Source organism: Furipterus horrens, unplaced genomic scaffold (genome assembly GCF_987537825.1).
Source record: "Furipterus horrens unplaced genomic scaffold, mFurHor1.1.pri manual_scaffold_6, whole genome shotgun sequence".
In the NCBI taxonomy this organism is placed as follows: domain Eukaryota; kingdom Metazoa; phylum Chordata; class Mammalia; order Chiroptera; family Furipteridae; genus Furipterus; species Furipterus horrens.
In genome coordinates this window covers 10,026,991-10,051,359 of record NW_028327176.1, presented here as the reverse complement: position 1 = coordinate 10,051,359, position 24,369 = coordinate 10,026,991, and the positions used below count along the sequence as shown (strand labels likewise).

General features: G+C 40.7%; 1 protein-coding gene across 1 annotated transcript in view; it reads left to right on the top strand.

Moving 5' to 3' along the window:
• Nucleotides 1-24,369, top strand: part of WDR35 (WD repeat domain 35) — a 54,960-nt gene that overhangs the window by 4,833 nt on the left and 25,758 nt on the right. The window contains exons 4-11 of the mRNA XM_090280720.1: nt 2,077-2,169; nt 3,731-3,859; nt 5,454-5,587; nt 6,402-6,567; nt 6,694-6,839; nt 11,796-11,921; nt 15,420-15,605; nt 19,370-19,430. Coding sequence (XP_090136846.1) covers nt 2,077-2,169; nt 3,731-3,859; nt 5,454-5,587; nt 6,402-6,567; nt 6,694-6,839; nt 11,796-11,921; nt 15,420-15,605; nt 19,370-19,430 — 1,041 coding nt within the window. The remainder of the gene's footprint in view (nt 1-2,076; nt 2,170-3,730; nt 3,860-5,453; nt 5,588-6,401; nt 6,568-6,693; nt 6,840-11,795; nt 11,922-15,419; nt 15,606-19,369; nt 19,431-24,369) is intronic.

The window sequence follows — 24,369 nt, the reverse complement described above, 5'->3', positions numbered from 1 at the left end:
TCCCTCTTTATCTTTAACCTTCAACGTTTTAATTATGATGTGTCTTGGAGTTGGCCTCTTTGCATCCATTTTGTGTGGGATTCTCTGTGCGTCCTGGACTTGGATATCTATTTCCTTCACCAAATTTGGGAAGTTTTCTTTCATTATTTTTTCAAGTAGATTTCCAGTTTCTTGCTCTTTCTCTTCTCCTACTGGCACCCCTATGATGCGAATGTTGGATCACTTGAAGTTGTCCCAGAGGCTGCTTACAATATCCTCTTTTTTTTTTTTTGCATTCTTTTTAATTCATTTAAAAAAAAATTATTTATTGTTTTTCTATTACAGTTGTCTCACTTTTCCCCCCATGAATTCATTGTTCTTCTTCTTATTTTTTTTGCTTCCTTATGTTCCAAATCATTGATTTGATTCTTGGCTTTATCCACTCTACTGTTGTTTCCCTGTAAATTGTTCTTTATTTCAATTAGTGTGTCCATCATTTCTGACTGGATCTTTTTTATGCTGTTGAGTTCCTCACCAAGTTTCCTGAGTACCCTAATAACCAGTGTTTTGAACTCTGCATCTGAAAGACAACTTATCTCCAATTTTAGTTCTTTCTTCTGGAGTTTGGATCTTTTCTTTCATTTGGGCCACATTTCTTTGTCTCTTCATTTTGGCAGCCTCCCTGTGTTTGTTTCTATGTATTAGGTAGATCTACTGTGACTCCCTGTCTTGGTAGTGTGGCCTAATGTAGTGGGTGTCCTGTAGGGTCCAGTGGCACAGCCTCCCCTATCACCCAAGCTGGGTACTCAAGGTGTGCCCTTCATGTGGGCTGAGTACACCCTCCTCTTGTAGTTGAGCCTTGATTACTGTTGACAGATCAATGGGAGAGATTTACCCAGGCCAGTCAGCTGCAAGGACTGGTGTGACGACTGACCACCAACCTCTGCCCTCCGCAGAGGATCAGCTGTGCAGGGGCAGGGTGGTGGTGCTTTGACGTGGTCTGTAGCTGTCCACTGGGTGCACAGGCCCTGGGGTTTCCCGGGGGCTGCAGGCCAAGGTCAGCCCCCACCTGTGTTTTGCCTGGGGCCACCCTGCCTGAGCTGTAAAGCAACCTGAGATGGCTGCTACTTGTGCTAGGCTTGGGGGTTCCCAGGTGAAGCCAAGCGGTGAATCTAGGTGGGCTGCTGCTAGTGCTGGGTCTATGGCCCCTTTGCAAGAGGTATGGGGGCTGGGGGCTCACTGAATCTGGCTCTTGCTTGTTTGAGAGGATTTAGGAAGTTCTGAAGCTTGAGCCAAGACCAGCCATTCATTTGGAAAATCAGCTTGGGTGGGATGGAGTCTCTGGGGATCTCCAGGGCGTGGCAAACAGTATTAGCCAGGTTGATACAGTCTCAGATACGTCACCAGTTTGCCAGTTCTATGGCTTTGTTGGGGGCGGGTTCAGAAAACAGACAGTGGTCTGCCTTTCTGTCTATGAGAAGGCTGTCCCCTAGCTCTTTACTTGATGCCAGACACTTCAGTTCCTCCCTGTATGCCACTGGTGCCTTTCAAGCTGCTACCCTGGTGCTGGAGCTCAGAGGGACTGAGTCTGATTAAGTCTGTGTGTGGATTCATTAAGAGGAACTGCTTGGGACTCCAGAAGTTTCTTCCACTGACTTAATCCCCGCTGGTTTTTGCAGCCAGCAGTTATGGGGCTTATCTCCCTGGCACTGAAACCCTGGGCCGGGGGCCTGGTGTGGGGCTGGGACTCCTCGCTCCTGAGATACTCCTGAATTTTTTTCCACCACACGTAGATGTGGGACCAGCCCTTCCGAATCTGCCCCTCCTACCAGTCTGGATGGATGTGTTTTCTTTAATTCCGTAGTTGTCAGACTTCCATTCAACTCAATTTCTGACGGTTCTGAATGATGGTTGTTCTATATTTTAGTTGTAATTTCGACGTGGTTGTGTGAGGAGGTGAGCTGTGTTTACCTATGCTGCCATCTTGACCGGAAGTCCCGTATTGATTTTAACATGCTCTTGGTGTTTGTTATAAAAATATGTGTGAAATTAATTGTAGCTTTTTTGTAGTTTCTGAATTATTTTATATTTTTTTAGGTTCTGTTCAAGTTGTCACATGGAATGAACAATATCAAAAGTTGACTACCAGTGATCAAAATGGGCTTATCATTGTTTGGATGTTTTATAAAGGTACGTTAGAGTTTTTTAATCTTTTCACGAATTGAAGTCTGGATTACAGTGTTTGAATGGATAAACAACATCTTTGAAATAGACTCCTTTTAACTAGCAACAGGAGTTCATCCTGACTGCACAGGGGTGATATTTCTGGATTTCTTGCTCCCTACTTTTCCCTTTATCTTCATTTCCTTTGAACTGTGACCTTGATTAGAAAAGTGAATTAGGTAACTTGGTTATCTCCAAAATTGACTTAGATTTTTACAGACTAGTCTCTGCTTGAGATGGCTCTTGTTTCCAGGTTTCCAATAAGAATTAGTTTCTGTGTGGTCAGTGACTAGAGTTAGTTCAGTAGATAAAAACATGTTTATTAAGAAGTTAAAGGCAATAATTGATTTCTGTTATCAAATCAGCTTCCTTCTCTTTCACAGATACAGATTTTATCTCAGCTCTGATTACTGGCTCATAATTTGTGCCTTTTGCCAACAAGAGAGAGTAAGAAAAGGATAAATTTAGGTGAATCACCATTGCCAAAAAACACCCCCCCCAAAAAAAAAACCAACCCAACAACAACAAAAAAAACCCTCATAATACATCTCTTTGTAGCCGTTCATCTTTAAATGAAAAGGGGACCTTAGTTCACGTGTGTTGTTTTGAAAATGTTCAGGGTATACCATTGTGAAATTCTTAGTTAAAACATATACCACGGTACATGAATTTAATATTTTTAAAAAAAAGTGTGTGTGTGTGTGTGTGTGTTTATGTGTAGGGAGTAGAATGTGCAAGTACAAGATGTTAGGATAAGGTTTGTCTTTTCCCAACGGGTATTCTCTGGGCCTCAGTCCTGACCCTGATAATACCCTGCTGTGACTTGTTATTCCAAATTACGTGATTATTTGATGGCTGCAGTCTAGATCCCTCTACCAAATGTGGTAAAGCCTTTTAAAAAACTAAAATAAAACAAAATAAACTTGTGATTTGCCTCACATTTGGTTATACCTTGATACAGTTCACATCTTATTTCAGACCTGTACACAAGAATATTTTTGCTATTCTGTATTCATGATGTGATATGTGATACGAACTGTTTAAAATGTTTTGCAGGTAGGTTTAGAGTTTTTACCTAATATGCGTATATTTCATATGCTTATAATTAATCATTGGAGAGTTTATGCGTGCATATAAAGTTGTTGTGGTTATTCTGTTTTTGCTTGGTTATTACCTAAAGTGTGTTCAAGTGGGAAAAGTTAGGCTTTGAGAAAAATCGGTTGTTTTGGCCCTTGAAAAGCCAATGCAGTTTTATTTTTTCATTGAAGGGAAGAGAGAAAGAGAGAAAAAAGATGGGAATTTATTGTGTATTCTGTGATAATCCTTGAAGCAATGATTAGTCAAGTCCTGAGTTAATTTTTCATTTCGTTTATATTAGATTTGAAGGTTTTATAGTTTAATGTCTCAGATGGTAGAAAACTTTGCAGTTATTTATTTCACATTGTATTTAAAGGAAAGTTTTTAAATCTAAGTACCACATAATAGCTGTGGAAGTTTTAACTATAATATTTTCTATTTGTGAAAATAGGGTCTTGGTATGAGGAAATGATCAACAATAGGAATAAATCAGTGGTCCGCAGCATGAGCTGGACGGCTGACGGACAGAAGATCTGCATCGTGTACGAAGACGGCGCCGTGATAGTTGGCTCTGTGGATGGTAATACCTTACTGCGCCCAGAACTGAGATCAAGATTTAACTGACATTTTCATCTTTAGAGGTTTAAATTAATTACTGTGTTAAGTTTCTGACAGACAAATAAACATGAAAAGAGAAAATGGTATATAATTTGATGACATTCAAGAATCATTTATTTTTAAGATTTGTTCTGTAGCAACATCTCTGTGACTGTAAGATGAAAAATGGAGAAAGGAAAGAAGGGCGGCAGGTGTCCCAATTAGGAAATTACTGTGGTTATTCAGGTGAGAGTTGGTGGTGGATGGTAGCCTGAACCAGGGTCATGACAAGGAGGAGGAAGTGAGTAGATACATACATTCTGGAGATGCTTAGGAGGTAGGAGAGATAAGACCTTATTATTGACTGGATCAGGGATTAGGGGGTGAAAATGTCGAGGGTGATATCCAGGTTTTTAGCTTTGGCAGCTGGATGGGTGGTGGTACCTCTCATTGGAATAAGGGATGTGGGAGGAAGACTGCTTTTGAACGTGATGATTTTGTCACGCCATAGGGCCTCCAGGTAAATATGTCTAGACCACAGACATGTGTCTGCATTTCAGAAATATCTGGGCTGAAGGCATAATTTGGGGAATCACCAGCATACGGATGGTAATTTAAACAATAGATGAAAAACCTAAGGGCCATCTGTGGGCCAAGAATCAGCATCATTTAATGGATGGCAGAAGAGAATTAATTCCATAAAGGATACTAAAAAATCAAAGTCTTAGACTCACAGAAACCAAGAAGGGAGGACGAGGTGGTGAAAAGAAAGGTATCCTTGGATTTAGCAACCCCCGTGGAGGCAGTGGCAGTGAAGCGGTGGGGCAGAAGCCAGCTTGTGTTGGGGTGAGGGCTGGGTGGGGGCCGAGGCAGTGGGGACCGCAGGTGTGGGTAACTCCTTCAAGAGCTTCGGCTGGGGAAGGAGTGGTAGAAATAGGATGGTAGCTAGAGGGGAACTTAGGTTTGAGGAAGTGTTTTTTGTTTTGTTTGTTTTTGTTGGAGGTGGTAGTTTTGAAGAGGAACAGATCTGAATATGTTTAAGTGCCTGTGAGGAAGAGCCTGGAGAGAGAGTTTAAAGAGCAAGAGAGGACGTGAATTAGCAGCAGAGGGAGATCTTTGCAAAGCTAGGAAGGGGTCAGAGCAGAGAACAGGTGGAGGGGTTAGCCTTAGATGGGGGTCTGCTTGGGCACATACCTTTTTCTTTGTATCAGGGGGCAAAGCAGAATGGGTAAATGGGAATTCAGTTATGTTCTGGATGTTTGAAAGTGGGCATGAAGGATTTATTTTTTGAAAGTTTTTATTTTCTTTCCAAAGTAGAGGATGAATTCATCTGCTAATTGGGAGTCAGGTCCTGGGTCAGAGTTTAGAAGGGAAGGGAGGAAGCTGGAAACAGCTGCCAGTTCAAATGTTTATTAGGCTGTTTAGCACAGAGTAGTTACTCAGCAAATACTTACTGACTGAATAAACTGAACACGTGTATGAATGCTCTTTAGCAAAACAAAGATTCTTAGAGCAGTTTGTGGAGAATCATAACCCTGAACGTTAATGAAGTAAGCACGCTGCCTGTTTTGTTTTAGGGAATCGCATTTGGGGAAAAGACCTGAAGGGTGTACAGTTATGGCACGTAGCTTGGTCTGCAGATGGTAAAGTCTTGCTCTTTGGAATGGCAAATGGAGAAATACACATTTATGACAGTCAGGGGAATTTTATAGTAAGTATATATCCATCTACTCATTCATTTTATTTACATGTTTTAATGTGATTATTATATATATCATTCATATATGTATATACGTTTATTTCTGATGGTTTGTGTAATCAAGAAAGTCTTCAATTCAGGCTTAAATTGGCTAAAAGTTTTTTTTATTAAAAAAACCTTCTGGGTTGCTTCAAGGTAAATTGATGCTTTAGTTTGGATTTTATGGCGGCTGGACAGGACCCGATTTCCCTGTACAAGCCGAGGGAGGGTGAGCAGGACGATGTGCTTCTAATCTTCTAATCTTCATGTCTTCTAATCCCGGAAGCCAGAGTTCACGTGAAATACCACAGATATTTTTATAGCAGGCTATGCCAAGTTGTTTGTTAGAAGAATGGAAGACTTAAACAGTAACGGACAACAGTCAGGTTCTGTGAAGAAGGCAAAATGAAAAGGCTCAGGTTGCATCAGCTCAAGAAAGACTCTGGCCTTGCCAGACTTAGCGAGGACAGGTCTGATCATGTGCCACTTCTCTGTTTGGTCAGGGTCAGGACATAAGTCCACTCGTTAACGGAAGTGATCATAGCCGGCTTTTACATGACACTTTGCTATTTTCACAGTACTTTTATATACCTCTTGTCATTTGAGTCTCATAAAAACTCTTGAGTGTTTTTAATCCTCATTTTGCAAATGGGGAACACTGAAACTCAGGTGAAGTGATTTGTCCGGGGTTGGTAAACCAGCAAGTGTTGGAGCTGGCATTTGAAACCAGATCTCTAAATCCCATTTTCTGTGTTTTTTCTATACAATACTCTCTGATTTTATTTAGATGAAGATGAAGCTGAATTGCCTGGTGAACGTCACCGGAGCGATCAGCATCGCCGGCATTCACTGGTACCACGGCACGGAAGGCTACGTGGAGCCGGACTGCCCCTGCCTCGCCATTTGTTTTGACAATGGGAGGTGCCAGATAATGAGACATGAGAATGACCAAAGTATGCGGTTATTTTTCATTTTTTCACGTGGAGAATTAAAAAATATTTAAAAATTGCCCTTAAGAGTATCAAATTCTCTAGGCCAAGTGGTTTCCTGCAGTTGCCTCATTTTTTCTTTTTGACTAGATCCCGTTTTAATCGATACTGACATGAATGTCGTAAGTATCCAGTGGAACCACACGGGCGGCGTGCTAGCGGTGGCGGGCTCCCAGAAGGCCGCCGCGCAGGGCAGCGATGCCAGCACGGTGCAGTTCTACACTCCGTTCGGCGAGGTAAATGATCAGAGGTTTCGTCTCCTCTTCCTGTTTCAGTGGGCAGCGAACAAGGTGGGGAAAGAGGATGGAGGAAGAGGTATACACTTTTCACAGTTTTTAAAAAAGATTTTATTTATTTTTAGAGAGAGAGGAAGGGAGGGAGGAAGAGAGGGAGAGAAACATCAATGTGTGGTTGCCTCTCACATGCCCCCAAGTGGGGACCTGGCCTGCAACCCAGGCATGTGCCCCAACTGGGAATCGAACCAGCGACCCTTTGGTTTTCAGGTCGGCACTCTGTCCATTGAGCCACAACAGCCAAGGCTTCACATTTTTTTTTTTTATAAGGGGCAATTTCAGTAAAACTATCAGGTGTATGTCTTTGAATGAACCTCATTATAAGTTTTCATGGTTGTATTTTTTGGAATTTATTTTGTTATCTGTACGCTTAAAAAACCAGATGTTTCAGAGGAATATCACATAGAATAGTTATTTAGAATATTTTCTCTGTGATCTGAATATGCAGCTGTTTTCACAGCTGGTTTTTGAGTTGTTTTTGGTGTAATGTAGCTGTTTCAGATTAAAAATTTTTAATTTTTATTGTAATATATTAAATGTGCATAGATAGTAAACATATATACCTGTTTGTCCTTCCCCCAAACTTCTGATAGTTTTAATTTGTTGTGGAATAATAATTTAAGAAAGCCTACTCTTAATAATTAATCTTAGGTGTTTCAACATGAAAAGATAAGCATTGTTTTCATAAATGCATATGTTAGCCTTTTCAATAGTAAATTTCTCCTTAAGAGAAATTTCTTGAAGTGATAGTGGAAAATATCAAATAGGAGAATGAATATATTGTGAATTTTAAAGAATTTAGAAAATGAGAACTTATTGTAAGTAACTGACTTTGGAATATATTCAGTCCCTTTTGGATATCCTGGTGGTTTTTATAAATTCATCATAGACTTTGAAAATTTATATTTTTGCTACACAAAGCCTTCACCAGTTATTTTAATACTTTAATAATAACATTTTTATATATTTTAATAATTTTGTAAGAATAAGAAATGGTGTCTGCTGATGCTTTTGAATCAATATCTTAAAGTTATCCAGTAAACTAGTGTATAGAGTGGGTGCTGCCTCTACATTGTCAGTTAATAATGCTTCTGATAGCCTTGACTGGTGTGGCTCAGTGGATTGAGCACCAGCCTGTGAACCAAAGGGTCACCGGTTCAATTCCCAGTCAGGGCACATGCCTGGGTTGCAGGCTGGGTCCCCGCCAGGTTCCCAGTTGGGGGCATGCAAGAGGCAACCACATAATGATGTTTCTCTCCCTCTCTTTTTCCCTTCCTTCCCCTCTCTCTCTAAAAAAAAAAAAAAAAAAAAAAAAAAAATGCTTCTGATGTATAAGCTAAGGAAAAACAAAAGGACAGTTCCTAAATAATTAAGGATCTGATGTTTATTTCAATGTTTCTAGCCTTTCTCTCTCTCTTTTTTTTTAAGAACTACATCTTTCTATTTTTTTTAAATTATTATTTATTTGTTTATTTATTTATTTTTAGAGAGAGGGGAAAGGAGAAAGAGAGGGAGAGAAACATCACTGTGTGGTTGCCTCTCACTCACGCCCCCAACTGGGGACCTGACGTGCAACCTAATCATGTGCCCTGACTGGGAATCGAACCTGCGACACTTGGCTCGCAGGCCGACACTCAATCCACTGAGCCACAGCAGCCAGGGCTCTAGCCTTTCTCTTAATTCCCATTCTTTATTGGTTATTTTTGTTCATTGCCATTGGCTTACTTATTCTAAATTGTCTTATCTACTTATTTTGTTTGTTCAGCCTTCTCCAACTAGAGAAACATGAATTCTTAGGCCTATTTGCTTTATCTTGCGAAATGTGTTATGTGTTAAACTGAAATATAAAATATTTGAGGGAGGGGACAGTTAGGATTTTCCTACTTGGCTGGCAGGGGGACACTTATTCCACTGAGCTGCAGCGGACTGGGCTAGGATTGCCCTACTTGGAATTGAGATTTTCCAACTGGGAGCTGTGGGACAGCAAGTAGTTTACATTATTTATTTATACTCTGCCTTATTTCAGGATTTAAGGTGGGACAAAATGGTTTGGAATTGACTTGATGGGCAGTAGATTGTGTAGATCATTAAGTAGATTGATAAAAGTTAAATTTATGCAGTATTAGTCTGAGCATAACCCTGGCTGATTTGGCTCAGTGGATTGAGCGTCGGCCTGCGAGCTAAGTGTCGCTGGTTCGATCTTCCAGTCAGGGCACATCAGAGAAAGAAAACTCTTGATTCCAAAAAACCTCCGCTGCCTTGCGGCATACCTCTTCAGGGGAAAGGCTAAGGGAGTAAACCCCGACAGAAAATCCGGAGCCGGAGTCCCTAAGGCGGTTTGACGTTGTAGTCAACACCGGCAACTCCTGCGGCGCACCTGAAGCCAAGCTGTATTGACTCCGTCTTTCCCTTGGACCCTTGAGCTGCGAAGAGAGGGGGGGTCTGCTGCATGGGCAACAGCAGACCCTCCATATCACCCTGCCCAGGCTCTGTAGCTTCAGCTTCACTGGAGAGGACACTCCAGCGTCATCGCAAGATGTCGATTCAACACGGGAGGAGACAGATACCGTGTCACTCCCGAGTCGGACTGCACAGCCATTCTCGGCGGTGCAGATAGACTCTCAGGAAGCTACGCCATCGTCTCTCGAGACGGACGGCTGCCGACGACTGGATTAGTGGATTTTGCTATAGTTGTAATTGAAAGTATCTAGCATAGTTCCTCAGGGTATATTACTTACTTAATAGTTTTTGAATGCTTGAGTATGTGGGAGATTTATTTTTTGAAAAAAAAATTTAAATTAAGATATGGAAAATAACTTACAAGGAAGTTATCAAAAGAATCTGTTTTTGATTCTGAGGGCTTGGGTCTTTAAAGTGTTTGGGCTGTGGTCTCAGCCTGGGAGGAATCACAGCCTGGGGTTTGTATGTAGTTTGGACTCAGTTTCCACAGTGTAGTTTCCCTTAGAGAGGTTATTTAACCTCTGAGTCTAGTTTACTTATTTTCTGAAATAAAGGTGGTACCTCATGGTGCTGTTGTAAAAACCGAGGAACACAGTGAGAAGTACCTACCACGGTGCTTAGTGAGTGCTTCCCAAGGCCAGTTTTCTTTCCTCGCTGCTGTGCGCTCCCACCCGGCTGGTTTGCAGAGTTAGGAGACAGGCTCAGACCCCCCTCTGACCCCTGCCTCCCCCCCCACGCCCGCCCCCGTGGGTGCTGCTGGCGACACCAGGAAGGCTGTTGTGAGCACCTGCTTGCTCCCTGTGGCTTCACGGAGGGCACAGGGCAGGCAGAGTGGACCTCTTAGGTGAAAGCTTTTTTCCTGTTGGCTTCCCCAGCAAATGAAGTTTGGAAATTTAAAACATTAATTTGACTTTAGATCATATCTGCTTAACAGTAAGGGATACCAGTATAATTCATTCAAATTCTTGGGATTATACTGTTCTGTTAAACAAGCGCCGGTTTGAAATGTTTTCTTTTGATGGCCTCTGCCAGCCCCATTTTAAAATTTTATATGTTCGCTCACTAATTTAGCCATAACACGTACTGTGCTAGAAGAAATTAACTCAAATTTACTATACATTTGTTTACTTAATATTTATTGAGTACCTGTTTACCAAGCAGTCTTTTAAGGGACAGGAAATAAATGCTCTCAAGTAGCTCACTGTCTAAATTCTCCAGAACCGCAGAGGGAGAAAAGGCGGCAGGAAACGATATTTAAGTTGTATCTAAAAGGGTGAATAGGGGTACTCCAGGAGGATGAGGAATAGTGGGGGGCAGGGAGGAAAGGAGGATTTTAGGTAGAGGGGATACTATATGGGCCAAAAGTGTGGAGGGGTATACTTTCCTCGTGAATGAGAACCCAGTAATCATGGCTAAATAGTGGGGTATCATTTTTTTTTAGGTTTATGTTTTTCCCCAAAGATTTTATTTATTTATTTTTAGAGAAAGGGGAAGGGAGGGAGAAAGAGAGGGAGAGAAACATCAGTGTGTGGTTGCCTTTTGCACGCCCCCAACCGGGGACCTGGCCTGTAACCTAGGCATGTGCCCTGAGTGGGAATTGAACCAGCAACCCTTTGGTTCACAGGCCAGCGCTCAGTCCCCTGAGCCACACCAGCCAGTGCAAATAGTGGGGTATTGAGCCAAAAAGTGTAGTTCTTGTCTCAGAAGGGAAAGGCATTGTGTACTATGCTAAAGAATGTGATGGTAGGGAGCTACTGTTGGTTTATAAAAATTAGTAAACATTTTTAAAAGCAGGGGAGGATATGGTCAGATTTGTGTTCCAGAAAGACAGTTATGACAGCGGAATGGATATTGAATTTGGGGGCGCAGTGTGAGAATGAGGAAGGAGTTGAAAGGCAAATATTGCAGTCGGGAGGCTCCTACCACAGTTCCTTCAAGAAAGGTGGCGCTTGAGGTGGAGCACAGAGGGGAACAGAAGCTGCTGGGCTTGGGGACTGGTTGGCTGCAGGGAAGGAAGAGGCGAGATTTAAGGATTGAATTTCCTCTTAGAGTAATTCATTGATTCTAGGAAGCTCAGTTTCTTACAACTCTAAGCTTGGATGCATCTCATAACCAAAGTTGTTCGAGTTTACCTACCAAAGTGTTTGTTCTTTTGCTTAGTTGTACATAAAAATGAAGAAGCATGTTTAAATCTCTGGCATCTTAGAGTTGATAAAATTTGATACTGAATTCTTTGGCTACAGTTTGTAAGTGTATCCTATGTATAGTTTTCATTATAAAAATTCAAGGAAAATTATTTTGAAGTGAGTAGCAACCTTTCACAAAGTAATTTTCATACTAGTTTTCACAAAATAATTTTCAGTTCCTGTCTGCTAATTGGTGATAATTTGTATTTTATTTAACTGTGACAGTTTAGGTTAAATATAATTATTTTTTCAGTGTCTAGGCACTTTGAAGATTTCTGGAAAGCAGATATCTGCACTATCTTGGGAAGGAGGTGGACTGAAAATTGCACTAGCTGTTGATCATTTTATATATTTTGCAAATATTCGACCTGATTATAAGGTGAGTATTATGAGCAGTTGTAAAAAAAAAAAAAAGCTGTTTGTTACTAAATAGTTTTGTTATAGCTCAAAGTATAATATATGTTTCTTGCGTCTATCCATAGCCTCTTTTAGAACCAGCTGAAAGGAGGCTTTTTAGCATTAAGACCTTAGGACCGGTGAGCTTTTCTAGGATGCTGTGTGTAATTAGTAACATTACTCCAACAGTCAGGGTCTCAGCAGGAAGCAGATGGCACAGTCAAAGGAGCCATTGAGACACTGATGAAGGGTTTACTCCAGGGTGTGGGCAGGGTTAGGGGGACCGGTGGGGATGCAGGGCAAGCACTTAGCGACTGGCAGCAGTGGGCAAACAAGGAGGCATTGTTCCCAGAACCCACCAGAGCTGTGGTGGTTGCGAGAGGGGCCCCCTTGCAGGAGCACCGCCACCGCCGCTGCCCCCTGGCTAGGCAGAGACAGCTTGGGGGAGTAAATACTTCTGTTGCGGGAAAACCCTGGGCCTTCTTGCTGATGCATGTAAAGAGTTGCAGATGAGCAAATCTGTTAGCGTGCGAGCAAAGTTTATTAGCGGACGGGAGAGCAAAAGCAAGGGTGGCCCAAGGCCGGGTGGCCAGCCCCCAGGTGGCCGGAGCCCAGGTGGCCAGAGGTCCCCAATGTGGCAAGAAAGGGTCAAGAGAAGAGAGCGAGTCCTTTGTTCTGAGGACTCACATAGTTGGTGGGATGGGGGTGAGGGAGGTGCATATTGATTGACAGGTAAAGGTGGTGCCCACTTTCCTGTGGGGGTGTGGCTATCCAAACGGAGGTGTGGGTGGGGGTCTGTTAGCCCGAATCCTTATCTTGCTTTGTTCATTTTGCATACGTGACAGGGGTCAGGCATTAACCAAAGTTGTTTCATGGTTGTTTTTTTTTTCCTTTGGGCACTATAATCCCCTTCCCCTTCCGCCTTCCAGGCCTTGGAGTGAATACACAGCCTCAAGGTTTCCCTTTTCCCAGCTGGGGGAGATGATACACACAGACTTTCAAGGGCTCCCCACGGCCCTGCACCATCATAGTTTTGCTAGTTTTTCAGAATGCCTGGCGGTCTTACCGAACCAGGCTCAGGACTGCTGGGTCAGTGGGTGGGACCTTTCTCCCGCTGCTTCTGGCCTCCTCTGTTAAGTTCTCTGTTAGGCTGCAATGGCCAGGGCCCTGCCTTTATTTCCCCTCTGCTTCTCATTCTCCTGTGACACTGCCACCCTCTGTCCACCTGCCGGTGTCTTCTATCCGCCAAAGCCGAAGGCAAGGTAGCCGAGGGAATGCACTTCATAGCAGTCAGCCTCCAGGACCCCAAGCAGGGTCCGGAAGGGCAGAGAATGGGTCAGAGGGGAAAATGAGAATAAGCAGCATAATAACTAATGGGCATTGGATTTTATCTTAACTTTAATGTTGGATCCAAAACAAGTTCTGAAGTATGCGATTGAGCTGGTAAACTACTAAGAGTATTTGTTATTAAAAAAACTTATGTATCTAGTTTTTAAAGGGCAAAGAACCTTGGAGAAATGGCTGGTTCTAGGACTAGTGCGGGGAAAGTGCAGGATGAGTCTGAAGCCTCCTCCAGTGTCAGAAAGTAGGAAGTGCTCATAAAACGAAGGCTGGGGGGTGTGCCAAAGCGATGGAGGGGCCAACTGGAAAGAGCTCCCAATGGGCAAAGGTGGATTGATTTGAGCAACAAAATAAATGATGTAACATTGGATTGTATCCCAAATTATAAAACAAACATCCAGGAATGCAAACTGATATAAATAATTTAAGCAAATAAATGGAGGGGACAAAACAAATCTTTCTTAACAAAGTATTCGAACTAATTTAGGCACCACCCCCTTAAAGAGGTGGAGTGTCGTCCCCCCTCCCCCCAGTTTGAGTGTGGGTTGCATTTAGTGGCTCACTTCCGAGGCGTGCAGAAAGGAAAGAAAAGCAACTTTACAGTGGAGAAAACTGTAAAAGAAAGCAACTTTACAGTGGAGAAAACTGGCGAACACTGCCTTCTCCAGGTGACCAAGGTGATAGCACGTGGATGTCACATACCTCGTGGTGTGATGTAACACAAGACTGGGGTGGTCTTCCTAAAAACTGACAGTCCTCATATGAGCCTGGGAAAAACATCAGACAAACCCAAATTGAAGGACGTTCTACAACGTATCTGACCAATCCGTCTCAAAACTGTCAAGGTCATCAAAACCAAGGAGGGACTGGGGACCCATCACTGCCCAGGGAAGCCTAAGGAGACGTGATGACTGACTGTATCCTTAGTAGGATTCTGGAAGAGAGCAAGGATGGTAGGGAAAAACTGATGAAATCCAAATAGGTACGGAGTTTAGTTAATAGCACTTCATCACTGTTGGTTCTTGGTTGTCACAAGTGTACCATGGTGATGTAAGGCATTAACAATAGGGGACAATGGGAGAGGAGTATGAGGAACTGAGGACTTTCTCTGCAAGCTTTTGTAGAAGTCTAAAATTATTTTAAAGTAAAAAAATTAAAAAAATGTAATCACAGTATAAAAAGTAAACGTGGCTTAGCATTGAATTGTAAACATAGTCATAATAATGTCCACTCTGAATATTGATTTGTTCAAAATCACATATAAATATATTGGGCGAGTTAGTGAGAAGGGAAAGCTCTAAGTGTCTTAGTTCCTAAGTCAATACATAGGCGATATGGAGATAAATACCCAAACCATTACAGCTAAAAAAGTTGTAAATGGCCATGCTGGGAGGAAATTAGGACGCGGTCTGCATTTTGTTTTTGTTTTAAATAAGCCAGTAGAATTATTTGACTATAAACTCTGTGCACATGTTACTCTGATAAAAAAAAAAAAAAATACAGGGTCATTTCTTTGTTGGCAGCAGTGCCGGCAAAGGAGGTCACCTGCTCCCCTAGCCCAGGAATGTATTTTGCTTTTTATAAACCATGTCAACTGCACTGCCCTTTGTTTGTTAAGAGACACACTTTCTTTAATAAACCTTGCACGTTGCACATGACCTCGAAAAAAAAAAAAAACGTGGGTGGGAGGAAAAGGCAAAGCATCTGTTTTTGAATTTGGCTTGGGGACCAGAATTTAAACTTGTGGCAGGGACCACTCTTCCTGTTGTCCCCTTGCAGCTATTATTGACCGTTGAAAAATCTGAAATTTTCACCACTGAAGCTTAAACCTTACACATTAAAATAAGGAAAGTTAAACTAATTTATTTTTGCAGTATATAATTTGTTCTATAACTATATTACTTTTATAATTCTTGTTATTGAGAAAAGGTATTAAGCTGAATGTTAAGCCTGTCATTCATTTCTGAAGAATATACTTCATCAGAAATGATAAACCACATATCTGCAATATTTTTAGAGTAAAAATATAATAATATAGTTTTTCTTACTCAATGCTAAATGTCCCTTCACCCTTTTTCTGTGTTTCCTTCCCTTCTTCCCTCCTCCTGGCCCCTCCCTTTCTTCCTTTGACTTTTCCCAGTGGGGTTATTGCTCCAATACTGTAGTTTATGCTTATACCAGACCTGATCGTCCAGAGTACTGTGTTATATTTTGGGATACGAAAAACAATGAGAAATACGTTAAATATGTGAAGAGTCTCATTTCTATTACGACTTGTGGAGATTTCTGCATTTTGGCTACGAAAGCTGATGAAAACCATCCTCAGGTAGGTGTCCCTTGATACTGTAAAACTCAGATGGGTCAGATACTTGGCAGAATTGGGCTCTGGTTATCCACGTTGTCAAACACGGCCTCTGTACTGGCAGGTGCAGTGAAGCACTGGGTCTCTTGGCCATGTCTGGCTGGGCCTCTGCTTTGGAAAAATTATATGACCCCATTGGGTCTATGTCCCTTGACTTTTTTTCCCCCAATCAGCTAATCCACTGATATTTGATATTGAACAGGTTAGTACTGAAGCTTTTTGTCTCTGAAATATATTTAAAATACCACAATCCTTTTCCAAGTTAAAACTCCATAAGCAAAAGTAAATATCCAGATGTCTAGTATAAATGCTCAAGAAATTATCTAACAGTGACCACTGTAACACTTTGGATAGCTTTGACATTGAGAAATATATTTTTATTTAGAGTTATATTGATTTAAAAATCATAGTCTTGTAAATACAAAATAAATAATATAAATAATACCTTTTTAAAAAGGTAGGCTAACAGTTTAAAATTTGCAGAAATGTAAATTTTTCAAAAAAGGGCTGCCATTGTCTTTGGCTGTGTTATAAATTATTTTATCCCATTAAAAAGTATAGAGTTTTTGGTTTAAAGTGGCTATTTGAACAGGCGCATTTGGATGTTTTCTCCTGAAACTCACCCAAACAAGGCATTTTTAAAGACGTCACAAGCCCACAGGGACCAGGAAGGGAGAGGAAAGGCCACCGTGGTTCTGGAGGTCAGAGAGGGTGGGTTGGTGGTAATCAGCTTCGCTGACCTGCGAAAGCTGGATCCCAGCTCAGCAGAGGAGCTGCACTGCAGGGTCCCGAAGAGACACAGCGCTTGATGGTGCCAGGTGGGAGAAAGACACAAGCAGAACAGTGCTTTGGAAGCGCCAGAGATGATGCAGGAAGGAGAAAAGTTAAAAAAAAAAACACGTAAAGAAGCAGGTTCCTGGATCTCTCCCCTCTACTGGGCCCATCGGCAGCTGCCCTTCATCACGGAGGGAGACTGGAGTTTATCCGTGAGGATAAAAAGAGTTTCGGCCCTGAAGGGCACCAAGGACAGGTAAGGGTGGAGGGAATGTGCTGAGGAGGTTTACTGCCTTTAAATCAAAGGTTTACTGCCCTGTTTTCGCTAGTCGTCTTTTCCCACTCTGTTCCCAGAGCACGGCAGCTAAACGTGGCTTCTAGGGAGGAGACTGGAAGGGTCCTCCCTGGAGAATCGGAGCAGCTCCAGAGGAACAGACCTCTCAAAGGACTCCCATTGCGAGTCCCCAAGGAAGGGTCCCTGCCCGGGCACCGTCCTCTGAGGACCGGAGTCGATGAGGCTCACCCGTAAGCAGATCCCAAGCAGCTTTTTAGTGTCACATTCTTAAATATAAGCAGCTGGACAAGGGTTCTCAGAGATTTAAGGAACGTGCCTGATTTAACAGGTACAAAAATAAACACAAGGGGAAGTGAACGGAGAGGAAGCAGAGACTAGGCAGAAAGAACACTTCAGAAGCATCATTTCAGATATCTTCAGAGGATTAAGAGATGTTACCTACCTCTATAACGCGAGGAGAGGGTACTCTAGCAAGGGAAACTTTTGTAAAGTGCAAATATGATAACAACAATGAAAAATCTGAAAGAAGACTCAGAAGAGCAAATGAAAGAAAGTTCCTATAAAGTGGAGCAAAAAGATAAGGAGGTAAAGAATAGAAGGGGAAATACAAGAAAATCAGAGGACTGGTCCTGGAAGTTTAGCGTTTGAATGATAGTTCTAAAAAGAGTAAACAGACAAAATGGAGGCTAGTAATTCTGAAAAAAGTTCAAGAAAATTTCCCCAAATAAAAATATTTCCATATCAAGTCACATCATTATGATACCTCAGGATACTGAGGATAAAAAGGTGATCTGACAAACTTTCTGAGCAGAAAAGCACACTTTGTGGGATCAGGTAACGTACTGTGCCAGTATGCATTCACTGGTCAACAGCATCCTTTGGAGAATTGCTTCCAAAATTTTGAGGGAAATGATCTATCTTGAATTCCATGTCTTGAGCGAAGTATTACTTAAAAGGAAGGTAAAATAAAGACATTTTTAGACATGCAGGCTCACCAAAAGTTTACCCTACAAGCTTCCTGATCTTAGAAGGTTACTTCAGGATACGGTCTGCCCAAATGAGAAAGAAACCAAGAAAGAGGAAGAGACGGGGCGGCCTGGCAGTGGTGGTGGTGAGCGGTCCCGCCGGACAGTGTGCAGCGTGCCTAGGTAGGCGTCACGTGAGAGCAGGCCACCCGGACCCCGGAGAGACTCAAGACGAAATTAGTAGGGATCATAATGTGGTTGAGCCCCTGAGAAGAGATGTGCATAACTAGGAGGTAATTGGGGACTTGAGTTAGTAATAATTAGAGAAAACTAAGCAAAGAGAAAAAATCAAGACACTTACCAACTGTAGAGAAAGCAAAATGCCCTTGTAAGGAGATCATGATCTACTTGACTCAGTGGTAAATAGCATTTATGTAGTCAAAATGATGTACTCACTGGATTTTTAAATGAAAAACGTACTTGAAGTATAACAAACTTATCAAACCCTAAATTCTGATCTAACAAAATTGTAAGTGGAAAAATGGAGGGATGGAAGTGGGCTCCTGGGTGTCTTTGATGGCGGGAAGTCAATAGACAGTGTCCCAATCAAAACAAAACAGAAGAAGAACTGTCATAAATATGTTAGTACTTAGATTTGTGGAGGTGAATATCAGAAGGATGAGTTAAAGGAGCTGAAAGTATATAATCACGCTAGGGAGCAAGAACTGGGAAGTTAGGGGAGACTTGTATTTTTAGTAGGAAGTCTCATGGAACTATTTGAGTCTGTGAGCATGTAAATGATAAGTAAATTTAAAAATACAAGTTATTTGTGGTATTTTGTGGCAGTAAGTAAGCTTATTTTAAGTAATGGAAGAGCAAATTATGGTATTTTAGTATAACTTTTGTCATTTAGATTATATTTATGAAATTAAACAAGTTCTACTTGAGGTGCTGGGAAAAGAAAGACGAAGTCTCTATGTAATGGTACATGGAGAATTGGTTAATTTGAACTCATTATCCTAATTAGGAGAACATCTAAGTAAAATAGTGTTTTTAGTACAAGAGACAGAAAAGGTGACCAACAGTAAAAATAAAAACATGAAATGATCACTTTAGAATAATATGATGTAAAGTGTGTAGTATGCTTGATTATTTTCCCAGTATGAATCGTTTGCATATGTGTTAACTAATGGACATTTTAAGTCATTTTCACTAGGCTGGATTATGTTTTTTTCTAAATTAACTGAAATTTTCTGGATTTCTCATGTCATTTATGTCTTGCTTCAAAGGAGGAGAGCGAGATGGACACATTTGGTGCAACGGTAACAAATTAAATTAGCTCCTATAGCTGCTGATAGGATAAAAATGGGTATTGAGCTTAGAGCTGATGAGGAATTTTAGAAGTATGCATAATGAAAAGTAGCCAGTGCATTTGTGTTTCTTAAGTGGACTCTTAATAACCGCAGTGTTCCATTATTGAGAAATCAGCCTTGGTTTCAGTTCAGTTCATATTTCTTTATTTTAAATGCTGTAGATTGTATTCGTCTGTTATTCTTTGACTTAACAATTTTACCCATTATTTCTCAGTTAGTGATACAGTTACTTGAAAAAGAGACAAGCATGATACGTTAGCATTATTTCCTTCATTGTACTTAAGCAGGAGTTCTGATACCTTTCGTTTTATTTGTTCACAGTATGTGCTAGTTCTTTGTAATTCTATCGGTACGCCCTTGGATCCCAAATACATTGATATTGGTAAGGAAATGTTAATATTTATTCCCTCTTTAATCAAGTTTTATTTGTAAAACTAATTCAAAAACCTAACAGTGGTATTTTAAAATTAGCATGTTGTTCTCCAAAGCAAGGATGAGCATGCTTTCTGGTTCCAGTTCCAGTTTATGCCTGTTATCATGGTACAGTTAGTAATAATGCTCCATTTCACTTAATTAACCAGAAGTATCCTGGTTAATATAATCAATTATAAGGTTACTTGATCTAATATCCATAATAATCTCACAACTGCTGCACTGCCGTCATTTGCTTTAAATGGCAACTGTAATTGTATAGGAATTGGTATGCAACGTAATGATTAGTATGTAATAAACTGAGGAGTGTAGAAAGAATTTTGCCCTTAAACTACTTTTATTATTAATACACTGCCTGTAAATACCTCTCTTCTATAAAAAACACTTAGCTGCTTGTAAAAGTGAGTTTGCCTTTTCCAGAATTTTCCAATGAAACATGTCTATTAATAGGGACAACTTAAAAATGCCTGACTTTTTGTTTTCACATATTTGTTATTTCACATGTACCATTCCCTGTATCCGGTAACTGTGAGAGTAACCATTAAAAAATTTCAAATCTTTTCTAAGTATTTTGTTAAAAACCATTACCAAATATATATTTTTAAAATATTTTGTTTATTTCCTTTTAAAGAGAGGGGAAGGGAGGGAGAAAGAGAAGGAGAGAAGGATCCATGTGTGAGGGATACATCAGTCACTTGCCTCTTACATGCCCGCAGCTGGGGACCTGACCCACAACCCAGGCCTGTGCCCTGACTGGGAATCAAACCAGCGACCTTTCAGTTCTCAGGCCAGCGCTCAGTCCACTGGGCCACACCAGCCAGGGCCCATTACCAAATATTTTATTGCTCTTTCACCATAACATCCAGAAGTAATGGTTTTCTTTTAAAGAATATGGTAGTTATTGGATATGATATTAGAAAAATCATTAGATTTCAAAAACTGAAAGCCATGGAATTATGTTCTAAATTTGAGAACTAGGTTTTTTTTTTCTTCAGATTTCACAGTTAGCCTTAACAATCAAATGTTCGTCGTCGGCAGCCATCCGTCTCGAGAGACGATGGTGTAGCTTCTTAAGAGTCTATCTGCACCGCCGAGAATGGCTGTGCAGTCCGACTCGGGAGTGACATGGTAGTATCTGTCTCCTCCCGTGTTGAATCGACATCTTGCGATGACGCTGAAGCTACAGAGCCTGGGCAGGGTAATATGGAGGGTCTGCTGTTGCCCATGCAGCAGACCCCCCCTCTCTTCGCAGCTGAAGGATCCAAGGGAAAGACGGAGTCAATACAGCTTGGGTTCAGGTGCGCTGCAGGAGTTGCCGGTGTTGACTACAACGTCAAACCGCCTTAGGGACTCCGGCTCCGGATTTTCTGTCGGGGTTTACTCCCTTAGCCTTTCCCCTGAAGAGGTATGCCGCAAGGCAGCGGAGGTTTTTTGGAGTCAGAGTTTTCCTTCTCTGATGTACCCTGACTGAATCAAATGTTAGTGTCTGCCTTTTAAGTGGTTTATTTTGCTGAGCCCTGTGGGTAATACAAGCAAATGTGAGAGATATTTACTGGCCTCAAGATTTTATACTTTATGTTTAGGGTCTTGGGAACTCACTTTTATGTCTTGAAACTTTTCAACTTCATGTCTTATACTTGTTACATAGGCATATTTATATGTTTATATGTATGTATGTGTATATATGTTAGTGTCCCTTGTTAAACGGCTTAGCTTAAGATTATTACAGACTTGTCACATGAATATCTTCTATTTATTAGAAACAAAAATCTAAGGGGTGAATTCTGTCAATCTTCAGGTTACATGCTTTTTCTTTTAATATCAGGTTTTAACATGGAATTATAATGATGATGGGATTAGCTTCAAAGTAATTTTGATTGCAGATATTCTATTTTTAAATAAAGCCAGATGTAAATTCTTCACCTTCATAATGGCAAATGCTTGAGGGCATGATTATTTGTAGTTTTGAGTCTAGAAACATCTTTTTTTTTTTTTTTTTTGCAGTCTCTGTGGCTGAAATTTTAACAAACAGTTCTTTCATTGGTTTATTGCCAAAGTAAACTCAGCCAAGACTCAACCTTTTCTTTTTTTTTTTCATAGTGTAAAATTCCTTTTTTAACTTACTATGCCAAATTTTCATGAGGACTGGAGGCTAAAGGAAAAAAAAAGTATGTAACCGATATTGTTTTAGAAAGTATAATTTTTGTTTTGTCACTTACTCTTCCTCCTGATGACCGCTATAGAAACTTTTACAGGAAACTTTCTTTATGCATTGTTATAGAGGTGCAGTTTGCGGGTCTCTGCTGCACTGTCCATGTAGTAGTCAGGCGCCCTTGTTCGGTGTTCTTCCTTTGAGCCCTCAAAACACTTCTGGTGTGTTTCTGTTCAAAGTGCTTAGCTCTTCACTGTGATTGTTGGTTTTCTTGTCTTTCTTCCCCAGAAGATTTTGAAATTCTTAAAGATCTACATCGATTCATTTCTGTGCCCCTGTCACCTAAAACTGTATGTGCCCCATGACAACTGTTTATTGAATGTATGGAGATATTTAAAATATGATCCATTTATTTAGTAAACCATGAATGAGTACGTATTGTTTCAGGTACTGGCCTGGGTACAGGGAGGGATAAGAAGCTGATTATGACGTTTCCGGTAGGGTGTCTAAATAAATAATTACAATATAGTGAACCCACTGAACAACGACTCTTGTGCCCCTGCTGTGTGCTCGGTGCTGGATAAGTGGGTGTCAGTGCCTAAGGGTGTCAGGGACATCTTTTGTGCTTAGAACATGTCTCACGTAAGCTAAATTTTGAAAGGTGTTTCTTCGGGTGACATTTTAAGGAGACAAACAGCATTTGTAGAGGAAGGAAAGTGTGAAAAGTGCCCGGAAAGTGTCAGGTGCCTGGGCTGCTGCCGTGTTGGTGGGAGCGAGTAGGAGCTTTCTGAGGGTGGCCTGTGGCCCACGCGCTGGGCCATCGTGGGTTCCAGAGAGAGGTCATATGATGGGAACGGCCCAGTGCGCCTTCTCTTTACCGCTCTTCAGAGGGCTGAGAAATGAGTTAAGTAGGAAAGCGGGGGAACATTACAAATGGAGATATTTAATTCAGCCCTCAGCATTTAAATATTGTATAAGCAGGTTTTACTTACATGTGCATTCATAGATTTAAAAAAATCATTTAAAAATCCTTGCTTGGCTAGTAATTATTACCAGCTGGCATTACAAAATTTAACTGATGAAAACATAATTACTTAAACGATTTATTTTTTCAATAATTGTTGTAGATATTTTGAGTTTCTTTTTCCAGATATTGAATAGCAGAGCAGGATATGGGGTACTTTTATCTTGGTTGTATTTTCTTCCTAAAATATTCTGTTCTTCTAACTTTTTCCTAAAGGTTAGGTCTAGGAAACAAAGAACTAATCTACCTGGGTGGGGTGGATCTTTGAATGAAGACCTAGCATAATTTATATGCATAGGGTTAGTTACCCATATGAATTTGCTGAAATTACTGCCATATTAATTCAAAAGAGCAAATGTTTCAGATATATTCGTATTTGTTTTCTATATTGACTAGAGGATCTGTATATGGTTTTTTTATACAGACCTGTGTAGGTAATACAAGTAAAAACGGTAATAGCGAGCGTACCTGACACTTACTAACTTATGAATGAGAGGCCGTGTGCTATCCTCGCTGAGAGCATAGATTTGGAGCCAGGTTAACTGGGTTTGTGTCCTGGCTTCTACTGTTTTCTAGCTCTGCAACTTCAGAAGGTTATTTAACCACTTTATCCTTAAGTTTCTACATCTGCCAAGTGGGAATAATAATAATAATGTCTACCTGAGAGAGTGGTTGTGTGTTCATACATGTAATATATTAATTATATATTAATATAATTATATTATACATTATAACTATATACTTAAAATTAATATAACTATATTAAAATATATGCCTGACATAAATTTGAAACATTGCATAAATATTGGCTTTTAAAATTATTAAGCATTTATTCTATTCCAGGCACTATACTATGCTTTTTATTTATTTCTTTTAATCTTTAAAGCTGCTTTATAAAGTTGGCTTTATTATTATTATCTCTAATTTATAATAAGTAAACTAGGGTTCAGAGAGAATATGTAATTTATCTGAGGCCACAGAGTTAGCAAATTTCTGATTTGAACCCAAGAATTATGACTTTTACTGTGAACCATTAATATTTTAATTTTGAATTAACCAGGCTAATGATAAACTCTTGTGATTATTTAGAATGTATCAAAATAAAGGGCTAATTTGTAATTGGAGGTAAACATTGTTTACAAAAATACTTTTATAGCTTAGGAAAAATGATACTTCATTAGAAAGCAGTTACGGTTTGTGAACTTTGCGTCACATTAGGGGCATAGTAGTTACCAGCATCAGACTTCCCGTGACAGAATTTACTAAGAATTTCGCAGAGGTCTTGTGGTTTCGTTAAGATGGGGTCAGCGGCGGAAGCGGAGCAGAGCCTGGGCCGGCCTGCCGGTCCCTCCCCTGCAGGGTCCTTGCCCGGCTCGCTAGCCGCAGCTTTGCCGCCACTTTTCTCCCGGATGCCTTTCAGCGCGAGGTTCCCCACCCAAAAGGCTTCTGTCTCCCTCTAGAGTTTGGTGATAGCACGCATTTTTAATAGAACATTCTTGACAATGGTAAGGAAAAAAATTTTAAATACAATTCACCATACTGAGTTATTCAGCATATAAAAATTCTTGAATGTAAATCCCCAAGCTGTTAATCTGTTCAGTTAACTAAACCTCAGTGTAGTTTCTAGTCCTTTGTTCAGTTTCTAAGGCTCTTACTGTGTTACATATCTTTTACTTGGCCTGTGGCAGGAACTCCATAAATAGTGGCTGCAGT